The sequence below is a fragment of the Aspergillus clavatus genome, genomic scaffold, assembly GCF_000002715.2.
Source record: "Aspergillus clavatus NRRL 1 1099423829802 genomic scaffold, whole genome shotgun sequence".
NCBI lineage: Eukaryota > Fungi > Ascomycota > Eurotiomycetes > Eurotiales > Aspergillaceae > Aspergillus > Aspergillus clavatus.
This window is the reverse complement of record NW_001517097.1, coordinates 260,159-276,423: the sequence shown is the minus strand read 5'-3', so window position 1 is coordinate 276,423 and position 16,265 is coordinate 260,159. Positions and strand designations below refer to the sequence as shown.

The 16,265-nt window shown below is 50.8% G+C and overlaps 5 protein-coding genes across 5 annotated transcripts; 1 reads left to right on the top strand and 4 right to left on the bottom strand.

Moving 5' to 3' along the window:
- Positions 1 to 231: 231 nt before the first annotated feature.
- On the bottom strand, positions 232 to 904 carry ACLA_034120 (putative mating-type HMG box protein partial; the record flags this gene model as incomplete). The annotated part of the gene is made up of 2 exons (XM_001270634.1): positions 232 to 559; positions 879 to 904. 2 exons carry the CDS (start codon positions 902 to 904, stop codon positions 232 to 234), a joined length of 354 nt encoding a protein of 117 aa, XP_001270635.1.
- Positions 905 to 1,373: 469 nt separating this feature from the next.
- Positions 1,374 to 2,544, top strand: ACLA_034110 (putative MAT alpha mating-type protein; the record flags this gene model as incomplete). Its single annotated transcript, XM_001270633.1, has 2 exons — positions 1,374 to 1,665; positions 1,718 to 2,544. 2 exons carry the CDS (start codon positions 1,374 to 1,376, stop codon positions 2,542 to 2,544), a joined length of 1,119 nt encoding a protein of 372 aa, XP_001270634.1.
- Positions 2,545 to 5,208: 2,664 nt separating this feature from the next.
- Positions 5,209 to 9,185, bottom strand: ACLA_034100 (putative cytoskeleton assembly control protein Sla2; the record flags this gene model as incomplete). Its single annotated transcript, XM_001270632.1, has 12 exons — positions 5,209 to 5,295; positions 5,428 to 6,642; positions 6,719 to 6,868; positions 6,925 to 7,973; positions 8,045 to 8,229; positions 8,280 to 8,337; positions 8,394 to 8,474; positions 8,539 to 8,696; positions 8,782 to 8,857; positions 8,958 to 8,975; positions 9,056 to 9,102; positions 9,178 to 9,185. The coding sequence occupies 12 exons, from the start codon at positions 9,183 to 9,185 to the stop codon at positions 5,209 to 5,211; spliced, it is 3,132 nt and encodes a 1,043-aa protein (XP_001270633.1).
- A 793-nt stretch (positions 9,186 to 9,978) lies between these two features.
- ACLA_034090 (uncharacterized protein) lies at positions 9,979 to 12,853 on the bottom strand (the record flags this gene model as incomplete). Its single annotated transcript, XM_001270631.1, has 2 exons — positions 9,979 to 12,286; positions 12,381 to 12,853. The coding sequence occupies 2 exons, from the start codon at positions 12,851 to 12,853 to the stop codon at positions 9,979 to 9,981; spliced, it is 2,781 nt and encodes a 926-aa protein (XP_001270632.1).
- Positions 12,854 to 14,244: 1,391 nt separating this feature from the next.
- ACLA_034080 (trans-hexaprenyltranstransferase) lies at positions 14,245 to 15,673 on the bottom strand (the record flags this gene model as incomplete). The annotated part of the gene is made up of 2 exons (XM_001270630.1): positions 14,245 to 14,406; positions 14,480 to 15,673. 2 exons carry the CDS (start codon positions 15,671 to 15,673, stop codon positions 14,245 to 14,247), a joined length of 1,356 nt encoding a protein of 451 aa, XP_001270631.1.
- Between the last annotated feature and the right edge of the window lie 592 nt (positions 15,674 to 16,265).

The following is a 16,265-nucleotide window of genomic DNA, read 5'->3' as shown; positions in this document are numbered from 1 at the left end:
CATGCTTCACGGGTGCCAAAGCCTTCGTGATCCCTAAGTCGAAGCAAGTAAAGGAATTGGCCACGCTGCTATGGTACAGTAAGAAGAGAGAAGCCGTGGTAAGCCCTCTAAAGGAGGGTTGAGATGTCGGATTGTACATGGGATGCTTGCTCAAATAACAACAACAAAAGAACAGTAAATAAAAGCAGAAAAAAAAAAAAGCTTGGGTATTGCTGGGATGAACCGGGCATCTCAGAAGCAGTCAGTAATAAAGTCGGAGAACTCAAAGGACTCCCCAAAAGGGCCCTCAGCAATGTTCAGCTGCTGGAAGAGGGCGGCTCTATTGTAATCGGTTTGCACTTGTTGAATGAAGTCGAATGTATTTGGTTCGAACTGGAACTGTTGTGTTTCTGGTAAGCCATGAGGGGTCATGATGATATTCATATCTGTATTATCGTCATGACCTCCATTGTATTCAGTGTCGCCCATTGTCATGCCTGACCCCATGGCTGATGTGAAGGAGCCAGGGATGTCGTTCTTTGGAGTCGACGCATTCAATATGCCAACAGACTTGGTGCTTCTGGGAAATTGACGTTATGAAGCATGAGGCTGTGCTCCTAAGCATTAGAAAGATTGACGAAAGTGATCCGAATGGTTCATTCTTTAATTGTGTTAACTTGGGCGTTCCTGTGGTTCTAAGATCCTTCAGCCTTCTTTCAATTCTGGCTTCCAAAGTTCTCTTAGTGTCTTCCCTAACCTCCCTGGTGGGCTTTAGAATTCATCTCCAAAATAATAACCAGGTACACAGCAATTCATCTGCCCCTATGACTTTCCCTCAGGGATTTGACTTGGATCTCAGGATGGTGCATACGTCAAGTGGTGGGTATGCCCGCTCTGACTTTGTTCTGGCTATACTTGGTAGCATCGACTCCTCCCCAGCACCTGCGGCATGGCATCTGGATATCCTCGAGGAAGTGCCAGAATCAGTTATTGCGGAATATTGAATTCCTCTGTATTATTTGGACCTCAAATCTGATGTAAGGAAATGAAGGAGCCAGAAAGTCAGGAGGGCGGGGGAGTGAATAAAATGTCTGGGGGGTCTTAGTGAAGGATAGGACTTTTCTTTGTTTACAAAGCTTCCCACAGACTCAACCTGGGACATTGTACCCAACCTCACCTATTTGTCGAGGACAAACACCAAATGGAATTTGTCTCAATCTTTCTCCTTTCTTCTTCCATATCATCTAAGCCTCTTTCATCTCAACAACCTTGAGAGCTTCCAAAGATTGCATCTTCGTCTCCCTTATCCTCCAATATCTTCATCTCCAACGACTTGTTCGGGCCTATTATACTAAAGCCTATTGCGGGAAACGCCTTTCCTGCTTCTCTTCATGATGGAGGCTGCGAACTCCCCTCTCGAGCGTGCCTTCAACACATTCTTGCTGAGTATGCCTGCAGAGCAGCTGGAAGAGCTTCTAAAGTACCTTCAGGACGCCAGAGCTCAATCAAATAACACTGTGTTGCTTCCCGCTGCAAGTGTTGCTGCTATCTCTACCAGCCCTCTTTCAGACAACCGTCGTGATGCCACTGTTACTCCTAGAGCAACCAGTCGTACTTCAGTTGTTCGTAGCAGACGGGGACAGGAAGGAAGGAAAAGACCACTCAACAGTTTCATTGCATTCAGAAGTGAGTTCTGTTGTATTTCATCTTAGTAGGTACACTGATTGATCTTGAATAGGTTTCTATTCCGTCATGTTCCCCGACCTCACTCAAAAGGCAAAGTCGGGAATCCTTCGCTTTTTGTGGCAGAACGATCCTTTCAAGGCAAAGTGGGCAATCCTCGCCAAAGCATACTCCACCGTTCGTGATAATCACGAGAACGAAGTTTCCCTCGATCAGTTCCTAGAACTTACCACCAACTTCATTGGAATTGTTGAGCCGACTCGCTATCTTGACGAGATGGGTTGGCAGTTGACCTTCGATGACCAACAACAATACACCATGGCCAAGGCCAAAGTGATATCTACTTCCGACGCAAGCACTTCGACTAATTACTCGGCGAACGATATTGTCACTCATTGCTACGACGCTGGTCTGGTGTCAAGGAATGAGTGTCGACACAACGAGAGCAATGATGACAAGACTGCCACAATGGCTTTTGCTGCCCAATCAACCATGGTTATCGACGAAAATCACAGTCTCCAAGTCAATTGCAATGATGCGATTGTCACCACTTATGGAAGTGCAACACCTGAGATGTATACCTCCTCACCCCATAAAACGGACGAGACTCCCTCACCGAATCCGATTGATGCTGACGGAATGGCTGATGACAATGCTCTGGAGATTGAGAATGTACCTGCTGTCCATAATAGCCAACATCTTGGGCTGTTTCCATTTGCGGGAAGTGGCATCAACCTCGACAGTATGCAGTTTCCTGGCTACAACCAGGGTGAAGCCTTGTCCTTCTTGGATCCAAATCTTTCAGCACCAATGGGGGATTTCGATCCATTGATGGAGCCTCCTTTTGGAGTCTTTGATATCAATCAGTTCATTAACTTCTAATTAACCATACGCCGAGGCCGCCTCATCTACTTCAGTGTCTCGCATATACTTCGTGGGACTTCTTCATCGAGGAATGGTGAGCAGGCTGGTCTCGGCAAGCTCAGATGTACAATAGTCGACTTTGTATTTGCATGTACTCAATTGATCTTCTGAAGGGCGTCTCAAGGCGGGTAGCGGTCATGGAGCAAACATGACACTTTTCCTGATGGACGCAAGGATTCTGATTTACGACAAGACCTCATGGATTGAGGTCCTCACGACATTACACTCAGCACGAATCAAAGGGGTTTACGGGCTTGTTATTCTGTTTCGGTTTGGGTTTGCTATCTTGATTTTAGAAGGGACTGGCGAAACGAGCAATCGGGGACGGGAGCATTCGTTTGTTTGTTTGTTTGTTGTTTTTTTTCCCTCTTAATATCGAACATTATCTCATGGTTGGGCTTTGTCCAGGTGGCAAGCTCAGGCAGTAGGACATACTTAATTTGAAAGCTATAGGAATGCAAATAATCTTTGAAGCACTTTGTCATCCTTGCGACATGATCTACAGCTGTAGGTTGGGTCAGTTTAGGAAACCCATGTGTAACTGACTTGCACGATGATTCTGTGCTTACAGCCTCATGAAGTATACACTCTGTTCTATCTTGAGTGCAGTGGTGGCTCTGAGCATCAGTTTTCCTAGGGCATTTACTTCGACCGTCGAACCCCCAGGGACAACCTGAAAGTAGTACAGCATGCGACGCCCCTTCACAATCTAGATTCAAATAAGAAATGAAGCTGACAGCAACGATCCACGATAGAACGGAACTAGCCATCAGTCTGAGCCTGTTTCTCTCCTGCCTTTCCCCCACCGTGACATAACAGAATTCAAGAGCATTTGTGAATTACCATCTCCAGCCACCCTTTCAGAGGTGCTGTCATTCACGTATTTCCACCTCCCGCCAGGGAACCGCCGATATCCCTTCACTTCACTGTGCTGGGATCATCGTCGCCACCAGCCAATGCACAGAGGGAACCAAGGGAATGGACTCGAGCTCTGAATCTCTTTCGTGGCAAGATATCTTGTCCTCTCTACTGCATCCCCAGTCACAAAGAGACGACGGATCAATCTGCTTACCTTCGCAAGCGCAATGACTCGAGCACATCGAGTCCTGGACAAAGATAGAGAGACATACACGCCACCCAACACAACCATCTCCTACCGTCCATATCGTCCGATGCCTCGGACGAATCCAAGTAACACAGAGACAACACCAGAGCTCATGCTCCACGACCAAAAGACAATGAGACAAATCACAACCAAACCCCGCCGGGCACGCTTATGCTTATCCCATCATCCACAGCATAAGGTAACTCCATCCAACGCAAGGAATCTAGAACACCCACAGAAGGCCAACAAACTACGGTGCCCACCATCAATCAACCCACATCGCTGCATCAGGAAACTCGAAGTCCAAGCTCCGCTAACCCCATTCGGATTCAGACAGACGGTGCGACGCGATGAGGGGGGAATCCCTGATTCTTCAATCCAGTATCCACCCCTTCTCCCTTTCCCTCCTCGATTCATCGACGTCACCGGCGAAGGCTCGCCCAGTTCGCCAGTTCGCCTCGTGGGTACGAAAGTATTGCCTTGTTCGTAGCCTGTGGCCCGTGGCCCGTGGCCCATGCGCAGCGAACAAAGAAAAAAAAAATGAAAGCTTAATGACGATCTATGCGCATCTAGCCCTAAGTTGTGCACGACTCACGAATCACGATTCGACCAGGGTACTCTTTCGCCGTCACAATAAGATTTGGGGGTGGAGCCGGCGCTAAGACGAACCGGTGTCCTTCTTCCCCCTGTCAGGCTGTCAGTGTCCTACTTCTTGGGGTTCCCCCGGGCCGTGGTGAAGGAAACACGAGTAATGCATTACGCATGGCTGCCGCCAAGAGGCGCCACAGGTCCAATGAGGATTGGTCTGGCGGCGGAGTTGCGGGAACAAAGAAAGTCAGGTGTGAGCAAGGGATGTCGTTAACTCGCTCGAGATAGGCGAGATTTGGGTGTCTGTGACTCCTGTGGACGAACATGTGGAGTGTGATTTGCGGGATTGCAAGGTCTATGGTCCGCCACTTGAGAGTCAGTCTCAGCTCCAGGGTTCCTTGGGCGTTGGGGCGGTGGAAATCATCTGTCCTTGATGCTTGATGGACGACTCCGTACTCTCAGCTCTGGGATTCTTGGTGTTCGTGACAGACAAAGATCGAGAGGGGACCATGGTTTGCTTCTATGCATATGTATTGAAGTGGAAGCTCTAACTCCATACAAATGCCGTATCTGAAAAGGGAAAGAGGATGGACGAGAGGAAAATAAAGTGCATTGCTCCCTAATCTTGGTATATCCAAACACATCAAGAAGAAATCGCACAACGAAAGGAAAATGGTCGGTGGAATAATAGGCGCAAAAAAAGGAATGAAAAAAAGGAAACAGAACGACCGGAAGGGAAGTTTATAGAAAGGAGAAGGGTGCGCGGATTGATGGATCTCCTTTCCATCCTCAATTATTAACAATTCCCAAAAGCAATCATATACGACTACATCGCCACTCATGACATCTCAAATCAATCGCATCATGAGCACCCACCCCGACGCAAGGCGACTTCATCGGCCAAGCATTACAGACGTCGCAGAAGAGCCTTATTCCTCCTGATAAGAGATCTTCCGCATTTCGCCAAGGCGCTGGCGAGCACGGGCCAGATTGTTCTCGAGTTGAAGGATTTCGACCTGCGTTGCAAAAAAAAAAAAAGAAAAAAGGAGAGACCAGTCAGTATCAGTGTAGACAAGTGGACAACAATTTGTAAGAATCATGCAAAACTTCAAAACTTCCAAAATAAAAATAAAAAAATAAAAACTCACCTGCTGCTCCATTTCTCGCACTTTGAACTCGTGCGAGCTGAGTTTCGAATAATCCACAGCCTCTGTGTCGTCCCGGTTTCTCTCCGAGATGAGGTCCTGCACCTGCCGCACCAGAGCTCGGCAGGCAGCTCCGACCGCCTTGCTGGCGGCTTCCAGGCGATCCTGTGTCTTGCTCATAAACGTGGCCTTGACTCGGCTAGCGGCCACCAGCTGGGCAGTGCTGGCTGCCACATCGTTACTGGCCACGATGAGTTGCTCGGGGGAGTTGCGGCCGGAGATGACGCCGTCCGCAGTCTCAATCAAACGGTTCGTCGAGGTAGCAACTGCCTTGGCCGCCGAAATGAGACCTTCCGTCCACCGATTGTTCTTCTTGTAGAAGGCTGTTCTCGACGAGCTGCCGCGACCCTCCCGCACAATCTCCTGCTGGGATTCCGTGGCGGCCTTGATCAGCGCGGCAATGGCATTGGTCACGGCGATAGCCGCCTCGAGAATCACATCGTTGATGCGAAGCTCATATGTCGAGTAGCCCTCGCGAGGCTTCGTCTTAAGCTTGGCCAGGCGTGCTGCGGCGGCCTCAATTGCGTCGGCTGCCTTGCTCAACTCCTGGTCCACCAGATCGCCCAGATCTCCACTGGTGCTGATCTTGCTTCCCTTGGGAGCAAACGCATCGACCAGCTTGGACAGGGACTGCAGATCCTTCTGCACCTCCAAATTGTTGTTGATCACGACATCGGTCTTCTGCAGAGCCTCCAGACCCTCCAGGCGGAAGGACTGAAGACCCCGGAAGAAACGCACGGTCGCCTGTGCAGACTTCCGAGCGGCGTTGAGGAGCTGATCCGCGCTCTTGTCGTCATTGGCAAAGCGGGTCAGACCCTTTGTGTTGCTCAGCACATCCGCAACTGAACCCGAGAAGATGGATACGGTTCGGATAATTTCAGCATGGGGACTGTTCGGGCCGTCGGCGATAAAGTTGTTGAAAGCCGTCGAGAATTCCGTGGCGGAAGCCGATGCCTTTTCGATCTGAGAGAGCACGTAGGGGGGAGAAGCATTCTGGTTACCAGCTTGCATGGAGGAGTCCAATTCGTAAAGAGCGTCGTCAACACGCTGCACACCGGTCTGGAGCACCGAATCGATAATGTCATTGATCTTGGATACGGTGCCTTGAAGAACAGTGTCAATTTGGGAGTCAAGCGCATGGTCGACGTCTCCTTGGCTCTAGATATGTCATCGTAATCAGCCACAGTCACAGCTATTAGGGTTTACTGGGAGATAGCGAGAATGAAAAACGTACCAATCTCAATTCCTCAAGCTCCATGAGCGCCTGTTCCATTCCAGACTTATAGACCTCAATTTCCTCGTCCTTCTCACGAAGGGCAAGATCATGATCTCCTTGGTGGTCCATAGTCCGCGAAGAGAACTCCTCTAGGGCACGCGTTTTTTTCTGCCCAACTGTGTCAGCAGAGTTCGGAACAACTTTATCAAAATCGCGGGACTCACTCTCAACGATTCCTCAAGATCCGCCATCTCACGGTTGTACTTCGACAACAGGGAAGAGATCTCGGTGCCCTTTGAGCGCTCCGCATTCTCAGCACGCTCAATAGCAAGACGGAGCTCGCGCTTGAGCTTCTCCAGCTCCTCTTTGTTCGTTCCCGTCAAGCGGTCTCTGTCGTGCAGAGCACGATCCCTTTCCCTGATCATGTCCGCCAGCTCCAGATTCTTGGTCTTGAGCTCGCGCTCAAGCTTCTCCCGGCGGTCAATGGCTTCTTGTGCAGATGCAGCCTTGAGCTTGAGGCTCTTTGTTGTCTGCAGAAGGTCAAGATGTTCCTGGCGTAGTTGGGAATAGAGCTTGGCGAGAGCCTCGTATTTCGATCGCCAGGTGTTGACCTGTTCCTGGAGCGCGCGGATCTGCTCGTCCTTCGAGGCGTTCTGCATGTTCAGGTTTGTGTTGAGGTGTGCCATCTGCTCCTCCAGATCCTTTACCCGGCGGTCATACTGTTGCAGCATCAACTGATCGCGCTCGTATTGCGCCCGAGCGTTCAGGTTCTCCCGCTCAAGCTCGGCCAAGCGGCCCTGAGTCTGCGTCTGATATTGCTCACGCAGAAGTTGCTCCTGGGCTAGTCGCTGTTGCTCGGCCTGTAAACGCTGCTGTTCCTCGAAGTCCCGCTGCGCTTGCTGCTGAGCGAGAACTTGCTGTCGCTGTTGATCCTCCCACTGTTGCTGGAGACGCTGTTGCTCGGCTTCGAACTCTTCCTGCTGACGCTTGGCCTCGTTCGTCCAGAAGTCGTTGATCGGTTCCGGCTCGGCCGCTACTGGCTTCGGTGGCGGAGATGGCTGTTTCTCCACCTCCTTCGTCGGCCGCTGGGGTAGCGCTGGGCGGTCTTCATCTTCGCCCAGCAGACTGGGAGGATCCTGAGGCAGCTTGGGGACTGTAATCAGACTTGTCAAATAACGCAGATTGGAACATTCGTAGTAGAACCGGACGAGGCGATAGTGCTGGGCATCGTATCGGCCGCGGAGTGGTTCGAGAGCGTCGTTATCACCCGTGGCTGCAAGTAAAGGAGGCGTGTTAGCTTCAGAGAATGCGAAGCCATCTCCATTGCAGCACAGTAGATCTTACTGGTATGCATGGCCCGCAACATGCTCGTGATGAACTTGTAAATGCCATAGCTCTCCTGTACAAGGGGAACCAGAGCAGAGATTCTACACTCGTTATTGGTTCCCGATTGGAAATGCGAGAAGATCAGCTTCTGGAAGGCATCAATCTGATCCTGTAGGGTCATGAGGTCGGTGATGGTCTCATATCTGTAAATCGTCAGTGCCGAGGACTCCAAGGGCCGGATCAAACGCTTTACCCTTCGTTGGGGTCGTTGATGGTCTTCAAACTGATATACTCCTCATATTCGAACAAACCTTGAGAATGTCAGCACTCGCGTAGGAGGTTTGGCCGCCGTCCAGGGATCCCATACCATTGAACTCGGGATGATTCCGATGAAACGTCAATTTCGACTCGAGGAAGTAAACATACTCCCGGATGAGCGGGCCGTATCCTGTCCATGCACACATTAACTAAATCGCTCTGCCCCCAGACTCCTGGCCAGAACTCCCGCATACCTCTAATCCCGTCGCCTCCGACACCTCTCATCAAACTATCAATCCAATTGACATGCTGTTGCGCCTCCCGGACAACGATCGGGTGGCCTTCCTGCAAAACCTTGTGTATCGTGATCAGGGCCTTGAACGTCTGGACTTCATCGGCGAGGACAGGTTGACTATGACAAGAACACGAGCGCAACGAGAGTCAGTTCGAGATAACCACCAATCGTAACGAGCAGACTGCCGGAGGTAATCACGCACACTTTCATGCCGGCCCAGAAGGCGGCAGAAGATTTGTGGTCCCATGTGTAGACAATGCAGCTCCGGACATGTTTCCCTGGCGGACAGAACAGATATCAGTGGCGAGATCATAACAGAAGAGGGAGCCCGAGGGCGATTGCGCAAAAGGCGTCTCGGCGGGGTGTGAAGCTGCATACGTTTTGGAGCGGTTTCCTCTATTGACAAACATCTATCGTCAGCCACAGGATGCTTTCTCGCATTGGATTCATGCGATATACTCGGGGGCCCGACATACCGATACTGGTGGCTTTACGGATGTTGATTGCGAGATCAGCCTCCGTGCTATATGAGATAGGTTAGTCTTTAATTTCCTTTCGCTTCTGATCCGATCTCTCGTCGCTTCTCGACAACACTCACCGACTCATCTTGACGGCGGGGGTGTATTTCTTGGTTCGCGGGGATCAGGGGGAACAGAAGGAAGACCGGGAGCCGGTGGGCCCGAATCCAGGAGACTCTTGAAGCAACAATGGGGCGCTAACTAGAAGAATAAGCAGAACAAATCGATGAACAAGAGAGGACTTCAAAGAGAAGGAAAAGAAAGCCTGACCCGAAGACGACAAAAACAACAAATTTGACTGTGAGAGAGGAAATTGGGAAGCCAGAGTCCAGAGACAATGACGTTTTGGGCGCCTGGCGGGAAAACTGGCGCCTGCACTGCGTCCATCGCGGGTCTTGGCAACGCGTCGTCCTCCAAGCTGGTTCCAGTGGATTGTAGTATAGTTCTACCGATGGACGCAAGGATTCAAAAGCTCAATCCGATTATCCAAACTGTCTAGCATGTCAGATGTCTGCTGATGAACCCATTTCTGGCTGTGCTTAAATAGGAGATACCTCCAAGAGCTTTGTGTCGGAGCTTCGACTTCGATCATACAGACTCATCTATTTCACTACAGACGACCTTGGCGACACTATACCAGTATATAAGAGCTAGAGATGAATTTCATTGCCTTCTAAGAACGATAGCATATCAAATATACTGCAGGCAACGCTCGGGAAATCCAATCAACACCGAACGCCCATTTGCTGATCAACGTACAGAGACTCCGCACTGCAGAGCTGTCATGACGAACCAGGTATAGAGATGTAACAAGGAATTCGGGATGTCCGACAATGATCTATCCTCCTCGGGTCTACCGTCAAGAGTGATATGATCCCGAATCATGGTATAATTCCGTCAGTTGCCGACAGTAACTCCATGTCATGCTTCGCGATATCAGGTACATCCCGAGCGATGGGATTCTGTTCACTGAGTTTTCGGTCGTCCTTATTATCCCAGTCATGACTGTAGCCTGTCTCAATCAGCTCAGTAGGAGCCGACCCAGGCGGAGTTTGCGAGGTATTCTGCGTCACGGCCGGGCGCATGGATTCTATGTCAGACGCAGAATCAGGGGCAGGGCTATTGGGTGTCGAATCATACGGCGCTTCGACCACCAATATTTCGTCCGGACTGCTTTCGTCCCCTTCTTTTTTGCCTAGAGCTTTGCGTTTCGGCAATGGCGCTTTGGAGACAGGTCTTTTGTTTTCCTTTTTGGGTCGCTCGGGAAGTTGTGGCGGGACAGGCTTTCGTCGAGGCAGGGGGTTATTCTTGATTCCGAACTTCTCAGGGCGCGGTAATGGGGTTCCTGGTGGTGGGAGTGGATGGCCGCGTCCGATCGGCTCATTAGGGGTACCAGCAGGTCGAGAAGATTCATGTCCGGCGTGGGAATCGCCCTTCCCAAACACACTCCAGCTCCACTTCTTAGCTACAGCGGTCGCTGTGCCCAACGATAGCGAGCTCTTCGGTTTTTCCTCGGAGCCATTCGAAGAAGCAACTGGCTTGGTCAGAGTCTCTAGTGTTTCCAATGTGCTCCGTCGCCGCGATCTCTCGCTGTTGATTGATGTACTTGAGCTGCCCCCAACGCTTCGAAGGTTCAGTGACGAATCACTAGCCAAGTGGGCAGATGTGGGACGCGCGGGGGACTGATTGATAAACTCGCTAACACCCTCGAGAGATTCTGTAAAGGAGGAGCCTCGACTGAATGCCAGCTTTTCCGGGCTGATATTGCTCCCCGTAGGCGGCGATCCGTTCGGCGTCTTGTTTGGCGAGCCAGAAGGTGAGCGATTTGATATCTCAATCATGGCACTGGCAGCACTGCTCTTCTCCTCGCCTTTAATGTCAGTCGTGATGGCTTCAATCTTGATATTATCTGCAGTAACCACAGGATCGGCAGCGTTTGAGAAGGTCTGAGAACGTATCGCGCGTGGTAACGATGGTTCACCTGTCCTGTCAAGAGCAGATGATAGGCTCTTTTCAGAGTCTACTGTGATCGACTTGGAACTTTTGCGAGATCTCAAGGTTCCCGATGTGCTTTCCAGAAGGACAGGCATGCTCAGCGCACGATCATCCTTAGTCTTCAGCGCATCGAGAGGATCCCTCGTGGTCGGCGTCTGTGGGTGACTGACGGATTCGTCTGGTATTTCAGCCTTCGAACCGGGCCTAGGGATCTCTCGCTGCCAAATTCCTCCCCGGAAAGCCTGAGAAGCAGTGTCCAAGAAAGGAATGTCGTCCCAGAATGGCTGGACGACACTTTCCGCAACAACCTCGCGGATTCTACTCTCAATGGTTCGCAGGATGATCCCATAAGTGATCTGCTTTGAGCTGACAATCGGTTCAATGTCCATGACGATATTTGGCATGGTTTCGAAGGAGATCCACGCTCTGTTACTGGGTGGAGGCTTGAAACGAATCAACATATGCCCCTCGAGCTTCTTGAGCACCACAGCAAGCACAATATCCACTTCTCTAGCTTTGAAGCGAGGGCCCAGGTCAATGCGGACAGTGGCTGAGATCTCGAGACGGAAGTTACCGGCATACTGAATATCGGTCTCAATGCAACAATTTCCATCGACGGTCAGATCCTTGAGCCTCGGGTTAGTGATGAACGGAGCGCCCTCGCCCATGTCAATCCGTTGCAGACCAATTTTGCTGATAAAATTCGGCTTATTAACCCGAGAGATCTTCTTCGTGATCTTCTGCCGTATGAATTCTTCCATCTCAGGGGTCTTGTACATGGCCAAGAATACCCTGCCCAGGACAGCATTGATCCAGCGTGTCTGTAGTTGTTCCTCGGAGGAATGCAGACGCTGCACGAGCGTGACGATATGCTTGACTTCGAATTGTTGGTGTTTGGGTGGGCAATTTGGAAAATCGCCCATTCTCGTCTGGTTCTGGAGCATGGCGAAGTAGAAGTCCTCCTTTTCTGAGAGATTCTCGGAGAATAGGTAGAAAGGGGGTGTCGGCCCTCCAAGATCCCCAAGTGAATCCAGTCGTCTCGAGAGACAAATGGCGTTCCGCTTCAACCATAGCTCACCCTCCGGGATCTCCCCTTCTCCTCCCCCATAGATGCTCACATCATGATGGGCGAGGGAGATGACGTATCGTACTTCCACCTGGTTCGCATCGTCGTAGAGCATCAAATGGCCATGTCTGTTTGCGTTGTTAGTTCAGTATTCTCAAACTACTACCAAGATAATTGACGCAGCGAGAGTCAGAAGCGGGGGGACAAGAGGGAATGACATACCGCAGAACGATGTAGAACACATTCCGAGCCCTTTTCCCATTCTTCCCATTACTCTTCGCAGGCTCAATGGTCGGTGTCTGCTTCCTATCAAACAAGCTCCTATACATAGTCTGGTAGACGCTGGGGCTCTCGGCGGCGATCACCTCACCCGCCGGGGTGGTTCGCTCGGGAGGCTTGCCATTGACACCACCAGGAACATATTCGCGACAAACCGCGAAATAGCCAGCAGCGACATCGGACTCGTGGGTACGGTGAAACTTGTCGGCCAGCTCATCCGTGCCGGACTTCAAACTATCGGAATCATCGCTCGGGTGCCGGATATCATCTGCAGCTCGTTCGTTTGGAGCACCGGATGGTGGGGAAGCGCGCGGGAGCGTCAGATAGGCGTGAAGAAGAACCAGCGACAGGACCAGCGGAATGAAGGTGAGTCCGCCGAGGAAGTATACAAACAGAAAACTACCAAACGAACCCATCGGGACCTGGTCAAATCAGAGATGCAGCAGCAAAGACTCCATCGTCGTCGTCGCGGCCGTGGTCATGTGAGGGGAACGCCAGCCAAGGGCCAGGTAGCGATAAGAACGAAGTGCTTGTATGATCGCGCGATATACCAAAATGGCCGAGGGTAACGAGTTCGCGAAATAGATTAAAGAATGGGGGAGAGAGAAGAGTGTCAAAGAGGAAGAAGAGACTGTTATGGACACATGGAGGAAAGCAAGACAGGACAAGATACACTTTAGCCGTCCCTACGGTATCGTTGGAGCTCACTCACGTGGAACCGATAGTTACCTAGCTCTCTACTCCGTACCTTGGAGATTCCCAAGGTCAAGAATGGATAGTATTTTAACTCAATACTGAATAATATAGATACCAAATAGCCACTGCTTACTGCTCGAGTTCTACTGATGATTTTTTTGTTCGTAGGAATGCAGCCGATAACCACTTCCGGCGTCAGTGTGTCTTTGTCTTTTATTATTTTTGACTATATTCCACTGTCCTCCTCCGTCCCTTCCGCTCGTACCAGCAGATCCTATGAGGCTATGACGGCACCTGACGATACCTGTCCATATCGGGTGTAGCTTAGTCAGTGAGTCTGCAGATGGGGAACTTTGAGTGGCAGTGGAAAATTGTTTCCCCGTATGCTTAGTCATGGGATCTGTGAAGTGCATTGCTCCATTGGATGGAACACCATATCAGGGAATCAACCTGAAACCTCCAAGACATCATGATCCAATCTGAGGCGTCTTCGAGCCACATTACTCGATACCCCAGCAATCAAGGAGTCCCTCTAGAAGAGTCTTGGAATCTCGGATCCCCTGAAGATGTAGTCGAGTTGACCTAGTTTGTAAGGTAGATACTACATCCACACAACGGCATCCTTTCGTCCAACAGGGCGAACCAGACCAAGAACGTGATAGATTCATCGTATATTGATTTGCAGAAATATTGTACAGCTTTCGAAACTCCAGCGCAAACAGACCCCTGTGCTCCGAGAAGTACTCAAAATGCATACGCCAGCAAGCACTCTCTATTCTTCTAAAGCTTCGTTGTCGTACTTGTACAGCCTTGCTTCATCCAATCCGCCACATGCAGAACAAGAAGGGAGGGGGAGGCGTAAGGTGGTTGAGAGGGGACACAGAAAATCAGACACTCTAAGAATCATACAAAAAGAAGGTTATTGATACACAAACATTGAATAATGTGACAGTAGGTTTGGGGTGCTTCACACGTGATCGATGTACGTCTGGAACCCGTTCTGTGGGACAGCATATAGAATGTTGCTGGAATTGGAGACGGATCAATCGACAAGCTTCCTACTGTAGCTTTTGTCTTCAGGATGCATTCTTTTGGACCAGTCCCCAAAAGTCTACTTTCTCCGGTTCATGGCTTTCTCGCACATTTGGATGAGACCAGCCTTGGCTTCACTGTCAGGGAAGTTGCTGACGGCGGTAATGGCCTTGTCGGCGTACTCCTGGGCCAGAGCGCGGGTCTGTTCAACGCCATCGCTCTTGTACACCAGTTCACGAGCCTAGAAGATTGTCAGAGTCCGGGTCTTATCACACTATGTGTGAGTCGATTGAGAACTCGGCAAGTTCACTTACCATTTGTACATCCCCCTCTCGGCTGAACTTCCGACCGACCAAGGGGCCCAGCTCAGGGTTCTGCTTCCAGGCAAAGAGCAGCGGAGCAGTCGCAAGACCCAGCTCCAGATCGGCTCCGGCAGGCTTGCCTAACTCAACCCCACTCACGGTGTAATCCAGCAGATCATCCACCAGCTGGAATGCCAGGCCCAGGTTGCGTCCATAGGCATAAGCAGCATCGACAACCTCAGGCGTACTGCCACCTAGCAATGCCGCTGCACGGCACGACTTGCTGATCAGACTGGCGGTCTTGAGGTACGTCTTTTGCAAGTAGTACGAGATGGTCTCGTCGGTGAACACGGGGTTCTTCTCATCCGCGGCGGTATTCTTCAATTGCATGAACTCTCCCTCCACCAGGTTGGCAATGACAGTTGCAAGCAGTTCTGTGACCTCGGGGTCTCTCAGGCGCGCCAGGGCGACGGAAGCTCGGCCGAGCAGGAAATCTCCGGCCAGGACGGCCATCTTATTTCCAAACTGGAGGTTTGCGGAGTTAGACGACCTCCGAGTAACAGCGTTGTCGATCACGTCGTCGTGGAGGAGCGAGGCGGTATGGATCAATTCCGTGATCTCAGCGAGTCGGCGCTGCGTAGGCAGGATATTCTCATCCCCCGCAAAATCATATTGCGCTTCGGCCGATTTCGAGACAAGCGGGCTGAGATCCGGGTTCGTATCGGCGAGGACGGAAGGCGAGCTAATGGGATCATTGACCATCTGTGAAGGGGTGAAGTTTGAACGACTCTGCCGCGGAGTCAACGCCGTCGCCTGTGACATGAGCAGGACCAAAAGCGGACGCATATGTTTGCCCTCGCTGCGGGTGTAATATTTGGCCACTTTATCAAGAGTCGGGTGGCCCGAACCCAGCAATTGGCGTATATTCTTCGTCAAAAACTTGAGCTCTTTCCCCACGATCCTCAATGGATCTACCGAGATCCCCGGAGGAGCCTTTGGCAGGCCTTTGAAGATGGTCTGCGCTGCAGAAACGGCGGCACCGAAGGGAGAGACATCTTTCCGGCGGGTGGGATGGTATTTTCGAACGTGGATTTGAACTTGATTTGAGAGGAGATCTTCACGAAGGCATTGCCAGCATATCGAGGTCGAGGTCGTCGTTCGCGATGAGAGAATGAGGCCAGAGGCCGAGACCGTTCGAGCTCTCATGCTCGTTCAGGGAGAATCCGTATCCAAATTATTAGTCTTCCCTCTCGATTTAAACATACGAGCCCCAAATTCAGGCTGTATGAACACAAGGAATGTTGACAAGGCGTCGGTGTGCCTCTCTCTGCGAGGTGCGTAATATTTCCACAGATCCCAGAACCGCCGAAGATTTCGAGCTCGCGGAGCTGCGCTCGGGCCGGAACGGGAGACGACAGCTTCCAAGGTCACAATGACCACTACAACATGGAAGGCTAGGCAATGAAGTACAACTACCACATTTGGAAAAGAAAAGAGTACTCCGTAGTATCATCGGAAGTAAAACACATATCATGAAATCAAACTATATTGAAAGGACTACGAGTATACGAAGAGGCATCTGTACAAGAAACATAGCGAGCTTTCCTTGTCTAAAGTATAGATGGAAATTACAGAGAAATCCGGTAACACGACCAGCTTAACGGACGAGATCTACAGAACAAATCCGTTCTGGCAACCGCAAAAATGAAACGAATCCCTGAGTATCGAAAACATGCAGGATCATGCTCACAAGTTGACCCAGCAGATTTCCCCTCATAGACACCCCGAGCGACAGAAT